General features: G+C 37.6%; 1 protein-coding gene across 1 annotated transcript; it reads right to left on the minus strand.

Moving 5' to 3' along the window:
- Positions 1–2,182: 2,182 nt before the first annotated feature.
- LOC133732483 (uncharacterized) lies at positions 2,183–6,638 on the minus strand. The gene is made up of 8 exons (XM_062160046.1): positions 6,178–6,638; positions 6,046–6,098; positions 5,884–5,943; positions 5,701–5,778; positions 5,158–5,287; positions 4,805–4,857; positions 3,541–3,717; positions 2,183–2,718 (listed from the first exon to the last, which is right to left on the minus strand). The coding sequence occupies exons 1-8, from the start codon at positions 6,491–6,493 to the stop codon at positions 2,581–2,583; spliced, it is 1,005 nt and encodes a 334-aa protein (XP_062016030.1). The 5' UTR covers positions 6,494–6,638; the 3' UTR covers positions 2,183–2,580.
- Positions 6,639–8,345: the final 1,707 nt, after the last annotated feature.

Genomic DNA, 8,345 nt, shown 5'->3' on the forward strand with positions numbered 1-8,345 from the left:
ATCTCCAAGTTCCATGATATATATACATACACATGTGTCCAAGTATTTACTTCTTGGCATCCAAAGTACATTGTGACATTCAAGTATTATATTTCATTCTGTCTCTATCGCTCTCTACATATAGCTAGGATGAAGCTACATGTGAAAACTTTTTTTTTTTTTAAAGGCTTGGATAGGTGAGGAAGAGATCCTTCCTATCCTCTTAAATTAAGGAAAGGAAAACAAGAGTATAAAGGAGGGGGACCAAAACCAAAACCTCCCAAATAAATCAGAAAAAGGAAACATGAAAATAACGAAAACAAAAGTTCGGAAGAGCCAAGTGGTCTCTGTTACAATGTGCAAGTATAAAGGGTACATGTGAAAACTTGTAAACTATTATATTTCTTTCTGTCTCTATCGCTCTCTATATGTAGGATAGGGTTACATGTGAAAACCGGATGTTAAGCAGATCAAGAGGTGTAACCCAAAGTACAAGCAATCAAAATATATATGCGAAAGCAAATTGGCAAAGGGACATGTATATATGCATCTTAGGCCTCGTTTGGTTCGCGGAAAAAAAGCATTAGGAAATGAAACTTTTCTTTTTCTGTGTTTGGGATGCAAAAGGAAAGGAAATCATTTCCTGAAGGAAGGGAAAATAAGGGGGAAAGTGATTCCTTCCAAATCTCAAAGGAATCACTTCCCCTGTTATTTCCTTGCATTTATTACTCACAACATATTATTTTATTACATTATTTACAAACTTTTTAACAACTTTCCTGATAAATTTTCTTACGTTACCAAACATCTGAATGGAAAGTTGTTGGGAAATTTCATTTCCCTTCCCATGAGAAATGCAAAGGAATTATTTTCCTTTCCATGAACCAAACGAGGCCTTAGAATTTGCAAAGATACGTACCCTTGCTCTAGCTAGCTAGCTATAATGGTTTTATACACTACATTAGTATACTAATTAAAATTGCATGTACATTATATACCCGGATGTCAATACAATTGCTGCACTCAAAAGAATTGATTAAATAGTTGGTTAATTTTTTACATTATAATCAATAATAGGGGGGCCGTTGCCTTTACGAACACTGCTAATACATATATAATATGTATTCTTATGGAGGATGGTAGCTTCTATTCTCTAGCATTATGTGCCATTTTGCTGAGTTCCATGATCCATGCTCCAATAATCATTAACTCACTCTGTCATTTAAGTCTGGTCAGCTCTGAATTTCATTGCATGTTCTTGAACATCGATCATGCATGCAACTACTTAATCAGATTAAGACTTGTTTTCTGTCTGATTAAAACCAAATATTTGGTACTAATTGTACTTTTTTTTTTGGACATGCATCATGAAGAACAAAGCAGGTGCCGTTGCCTTCACGAACACTACTGTATCAAATTTTTAATGGAGGATGGTAGCTTCTATTCTCTAGCATTATGTGCCAGTTTGCACACTTCCATGCATATATATAACTTGCTCCAACTCCAACCATTAATCATTAATTTCACCCTAGTCTGGTCAAGCACTTATCAATTTGCATGGTCCTGCATCTTGATGCATGCAATTCTAGACTTAAAACAAGACCGCATTTTGTGTCCCAATAGTCAGACCACCCTCTTATGACTTTCGATCTTGCACATCAGTACTTGATCAACTAGCATATAATATACTCAAACCTCACACAAGGAGCTTATGCTAGCTTGATGTCATGCACTGCTAGTTGCATGTCTAACATGATGAGTGTCGGTTGTGGTTGCAATAGGTTATGGGTTCGAAACTCCTCTGATCTTCATTCTCTACTTCTTTGTTGGTTTGCAAGTGCATTGTCTCTATCACTATCCGCGTACGTGTAGGATGGAGCTGCATGTGAAAATCGGATGTCAAGCAGAGAGATGTAATCCAAACTACAAGCAATCAAACGATGCGGTCGCAAACTCGGCAAGGGACATGAAAGACAGCTGGGGAGCTAAAAATATGGTTTGCTCTTAGACAGATGATGGATCAATGATATTGCAAGAATTTCTTGTCTTCAAAACTAATCAAAGGCAACAACATGTTTGCTCTTAGACAGATGAATTTCTTGGGTTTCCAGTGATATATACTGCAAGAATTAATTTGCATGCACTTGTTCTCATCATATACATCTGGCATACAAGTAATGTAACGAACTGTACAGATACGTCGGAGCAAATAGTTCTACTTAGCAAGTATTATGGAAGATACAGATGATACGTCTGATTCTATGGTGTATACGTCTTACGCCATAGAATCAGAACTCAAAACCAATTAATTGTAAGCATATGCTACAGATGCTGTCCAAGAACATGGATGCTAACGTCTTGAGGCATACATCTTAGACTAATTGTGTAGGTTATTTCAACCTATAGCGATTGGAATAAACCATAGAAGGTACAGCATTCTTTGGGATAAATCACATGCTTTGTCACCCTTTGTGGCAATGATCTCCAAGAACATGGATGGTGGGTTTTGAGTGTTGAATACAACTTCGACCGGCTAAATCAAAATCATAATGAGCTCTCTGATAAATTTATAACAAGCTATAGGTTCCATCAATGAACAGGTTAGCATGGTCTCCATTGCTTCACATTGGCAGTCAAGGGGCCTGGTACTGCAGCAGACCACGAAGTAAACTCAGGCAAAGGTCCAGTCAGTCCAAGATAATTTGCACCAAAATTTGCTGGCATTTTCTTCCAGCTTACCTGTTTTATGAAATAATGAGCTTTCTTCAATCCAAGAAACAATTAAATGGAATGAAAACATGGTGATTGTTTGAGGACATGCATTACGACATTTAGATTCTATGTAATGCTTGGAGAATACACCGAATGTCATGTCAGTTCATAGTAAAATTTAGACAGGATCATGGAACAGTCATCACATTTTAACAGCTGAATTACACCCATCTTAGAGAAAATTGATAGTGTCCCTCTAAATCTGATTCAAGGATGAATTTGCTGATATATATGTGGGTTACATGGGGAAGTTGCTGATATTTCCATCTGTGTGGGGTATCAATGCATGTATCAATCTGTTTTGTCTCTTTCAAAGTTAGAGATGCCCAATATCTGAGTACCAGTTGGATCATCCATGACTCAAATCTTTAAACTCAGGGGAACTATCAGATCAATATATAGCAAGATGAACACAACAAGTTTCAAATACAGGACCAGCCAGACAACCAAAACTAGCACCATGTGAAGTAACCATCAATCCCAAAAGTAACCACTGGTAGAAAAAGTAACTGTTGATCCCAAAAAGTAAGCTAAAGAAGTCAAGCCCTGGTCTGAACAAAACTCAAGTTCATTGTGCTCTCTGCTTGTGCACATACACATGGAGGGGAAAATCAAGTGTGCCAGCTATGATCATAAATAATGGTTCAAACATGAAAGAAGAGTCTGAATCAAGAAAAACATAATCAAGGCTGATATCAAACAATTAAATTAGGCTAATCTCGAAAAGCTAAATGCAGGGTGGAAATCAAATATATATAGTTCAAAATGTATCAAGGTAATAGAGCCTACTTGTCCGGGGAAAGCTTCAGATAATGCCTTGATAGCCGGATTGTATACCCAACTGTCATCAGTATTGTTTGGATGAACTATTCCATTATTTACATCAGTGCCATCTATGCCACCACAATTCACCATAAGACGACCTTTGGGCATCAGCAGATTCTTCAATTCCAACCAAGTAGTGACCTATATAGATTACAAAACAAGTGGGATTGAAACATATTGTGTGATGCAATCTGAAGGGATGACAAGATTGGATATAGCAGAGGTATTCTGGGAAAGTGGACAGATCTAGGAGTAAAAGCCAAATCATCACAAGCAAGCTCATGAAGGTAAACAACTATTTCTTACTAGAAAATAAATTATACAAATTCTCAGATTCATTATTACAAGGAGAAAAACTTAACATGTATCTTGCAAATACTCATATATATATATATATATATATATATATATATATATATATATATATATATATATATATATATATATATATATATATAATTTACTTGACATTCTGTGTTTCTATCTTTCAATTTTTGATGAAGGCAACTAGGTCGTGTCGCAAGAAGTTCAAGGTACTTTCAGTTTTTAGTCTGAAGCTCGAGAAAGTCTTGGGGTATGTGTTTCTCCTAAACACTGTTGTTAGCTTTCCATCCTAATAATCCTATTGTTTATATTTTATTTTTTTTTCCAAAAATTGGAGTTCAGGCATTGAGGTCTAAGACAAATAGGGACATTTGAAATATTTCTATCCTTAGGCTAGCCTCAAAACATTAAATGTCAAATCCCTCGATCTTTTATCACAAAATGGTGGCTTTCTATGACATTCACGATTTCAAGTTCAGCAGGATGTTTTCTGTGGTTCAGAATTTTGTGCGCATAATTCAGATATCAAGGAGGCTCTTCAGAGTCTAAACTCATAGGTTTTTCTCCATCCTTATTTTCTTGCTCCTGCCATTGTTTTGTGTAAAAATTGAGCTATGGGTCAAGGCCCCTTATTTAATCACCACATTTTCAACTTCTCAGTTCAGTTTCAGCATAATCTTTTAAGAAATTTTCTTTTAAGTCCTTCAGATTAATATCAGAAGCAGCAATGCCAATGGAAACGCCTAACATGTAAAAAGTTTCCTTAAAGACAATATGATCAGAAGGAAATGAGGTGTATCGATTATTGAAGAAACAATTTTTGAAATAGCTTAAACCTCAAATACCATAAAACAAAATGATAGGTAGCTAAGGCACCAAATATTTGTTTAATATAGCTTCATACCTCCTCCAACTGTGGCAGAACTTTTCCATCAGAAAACAAGTCAACAATGATGCCTGATATTTACTGCAAGAACAAGTTAGAAACAAAACAGAGCAAGAATTGCTGATTATGTCAGTTGATAACTGTGTTACAACTGTAATTAAACTTACGCTTGACTTGTTTTCTCATTTATTTAAGACATACGCATATTCACTAGAGTTCCAGAAATGAGGCATAACAAATTTAAATTCAGCAAGTAAACACTTGAGCACTATTACTGTAAAGCAAGTCCTTGAATTTGACCATCCACCATGTCCCAAATAGAAAAAAGGTGAGCAAGGTAAAGCAAAAGGCAATGTAGACAAGGATCTCACCAGCATATCCTCCAGAAATACGAACTGAAGGAGAAAATGCATCACCAATATGGATGTTAAGTATGCCACCAGCATGTGAATGCTTCTCAAGATCCGACAGCCCAAAATATTCTCTTGCTTTGTGAATCAACTAAAATGTTTATAATACAAGTAAGAAAGATTTACAATGGCTAACAAATATATGATTCTACCAAAATTCAGACATCGATGCCTGAATGAAAACAATTACAACCAATTTTACCACATTAGAGCAATCAAATATACTTTAAGGTTACTTATAAATAGTTTAACTAGAGTGAATTAAATATTGTCTAGTCTAAAATGTTACTTATTATCACATTTAGATATTTAGAAACCTAAGGTGTAGATCAGGCATGAACATCTAAATTGAGGATAAAGATGCAAATCAACTAATGCAGTTCTTCGGATTATTCAAAGAATTCAAGTCCAAGAGCTTTTCGATAATCGGATAAAGACACTAAACTGGCATATATCAAACATTGCAAGAGGAGTATCAATCACATTTAACTATAAGACACTCACAATTTCATCAATCTCCCAACCTTCAAGCTGCAAAGACGGCCACAAGTCGAGCATCAAATGCGCAGCTGTTCCTCCACCCTGACTTGAACAACACCCTCATTCAGAAAATCACTATATTTTACAATACAAAAGGCATTTCACAAAATACCCACATGAGTTCAAATTGAAAAGTGAATTACTTACCAAGCCCAAAATGGCAATAGGACCTTCTGGGACAATAGGAGGCAAGCTAGCAAACTCATCCTGCTCAACACAACAATAAAGACCAACACTTTCTTACAATTCCATCCCTTTAACAACATCCATCTTTAATAACATTAACATAGTATGAAACCTTAAACATACCCAATACGAATTAGTCCATTTCTGGTGCTTGTAAAGAATACTATGCACATTATCTGAACCAAAAGATTATGATTAAACGAAGAATAAAATGATGGGTAGTGATGATTAAGATGAAAGAATTGAAGAACATACGAGTAGAGTCAAGAAGCAACATTCTTGCTTGAGCAGTGTCCACGATTACAATTTCATTGTAACTGCTTCTTATAGCTGTTAGTACTTGATATTCTTCTTCTTCCTTGTTCACTTCCACTTCTTGCTTATCTGCATTGGCTGAGTTAGTCTTGAATTTTGGATTCTCATTATGCAACCAAAGCGAAACAGAGGACTCTGCTGTAGAGCTATGGTTATAAGGCCGGGAATGATTGAAATGAAAAGTGGCCGGCGACTGAGTTTGAGTTGGAGCGAGTAGTTTGGGTAGGAGAAGCAGGCAATTCGTTGAGAGAGCCATTACTTACGGTCTTCTATTGCCACTTCACTCTTATCTATTCGAGAAAAAATGTTTTTGTTTTGTTTTGTTTTGGGCTCATCACTCATGGAGTCATGGTTTTTCAGCCATCAGCAAGGTTGCCTCTTCTTCTTTTTTGGTACAAATCAAGGCTGCCTCTTTCTGTTTTTAGACAGATGCATTTTTCTAAATTCATGAGATATAATTTCATCAAACACTCATCAAATATGAACAGCAACCATTTTTTTTTTTTTTAAAGAAAAGTTCATTGAATTAGCAATTGAAATCACTTAAGAATGCATCCCAATGGAGAGCATACAAAGGCCATAAACGCCTAGGTCTTAAAACTAAAGTAAAGCAAACTAGAAGATGTACTATATCAACCAGTTGGTCTTGTACAATAAAACTCAGTTCTGAAACTTTTCTAGAAATACTAGCAAATTTGAAGGTGAATCTTCATCATCCACAAGATAATTACCAACAACGGAACCATTGTCATGACCTTGAGAATTGTAGACCCAGCAATCAGAACTTGCGATCTGGGTATGCAGAAGATCAGCAGACCAAACAAAACTAGACTCGACCCAGCATAAGGGACACTGCTCGCCAATGGACGCAATTGTGGTACCCACAGCATAACTATACCGAGACTTTTTATAGAATCTAGAAAGGCTTAATCCACCTGAAAATAAACATGGCATACTCAGAGGGATAGTCCATAGTAACAGAAAGGCAGGCAAAGAGTCACCCAGGTCCCAAATCCAGACCCATGGGAAGGCCCTGGCCCAGCATATGTGGGATGTGAGCCCAACACCAACCCATTTTGGTAACCCAGATTACTTTGGGCACCCAATGCAGGGCACCAACTCGCCCTAACCGGCCGCCGCCAACACCCGTCTGCAACCATCCCCACCACCAGAACAGGAACCCTCCCCCACTGCCTAGGAAGCCCTCCATTAGATCCTGTGCTAGCAAACCTACCCACCAAGCGCCGCACCTCATAGTCTCTTCCAGCCCCAGCCTCTCCCCTGATCCCAACAATGGCCGCGAGAAGATCAGCCACCGCATTAAGGTCTAACCGCCACCGTGCCAGGAAACAGGATTCAACCTAGCCAGATGTCGATGACGCCGCCCGAACCAGATCCAAGTGAATCCCAGCAGAAGCAATCCACATCGTGCCTGCACCCAATCTCTCTTCCACAACTCGCCGGCTAGAATCAACAGTACACCGACCAGAGTACCACCGGGATCCCACAGTCTGAGAAGTCCCCAGACCTGAAGCAAAAGCGCAATGAAAACCCAGCCTATCCGATCACTCACCATCGTCGGGCGAAAATTCCGTCGAATGAAGAGCGACGTGCAGCCATGGCGTGGAGAGCTCGTACACTTGAGCGTACGCTAGAGAGGAGGCGCAAGAGGCCTCCAAAGAAGCCACCTATCAGCGGCGGCGCTAGGGTTTTGCAAGGGAGAAAAACTCTCGCTCTCTCCCATCTATATTGCTTACCTTTCCAAAAGCCATGAATCGGAGATAATTGAAATAGAAGAAAAGAAAATTATGAACAACAACCATACTATCGGGACAAAAGAAAAAAAAATCACACTATATTGAGCAAAACAACAAAAACAAAGAAACTAAATGGACAAAACAATAGACAATGTAACTTTGGTGTATTTATTCCAATTTGTACAATATTCATGTCTTAACTAGTTTGGTCGTCTCTGAATTCTGTATTTCTCATTGCATATTGTAATGTCATAATCCGAACCATTTATTTTTTTGTTGAGAATGAAATAATTGCATTAATAAGCAATTTAGATAGTTACATCATAAATGAGTACATAGAACTATAGAAGA

The sequence above is a fragment of the Rosa rugosa genome, chromosome 2 (assembly GCF_958449725.1).
Source record: "Rosa rugosa chromosome 2, drRosRugo1.1, whole genome shotgun sequence".
NCBI lineage: Eukaryota > Viridiplantae > Streptophyta > Magnoliopsida > Rosales > Rosaceae > Rosa > Rosa rugosa.

Excerpts from the sequence above, each read along its gene's own strand:
- LOC133732483 (XM_062160046.1), bottom strand. The coding sequence starts at position 6,493 with ATGGCTCTCTCAACGAATTGCCTGCTTCTCCTACCCAAACTACTCGCT. Across the intron at positions 6,099-6,177 it reads GTTGCTTCTTGACTCTACTC|ATAATGTGCATAGTATTCTT; the intron begins GTATGTTCTTCA and ends CTTTTGGTTCAG. Across the intron at positions 4,858-5,157 it reads TATTTCTGGAGGATATGCTG|GCATCATTGTTGACTTGTTT; the intron begins GTGAGATCCTTG and ends AGTAAATATCAG.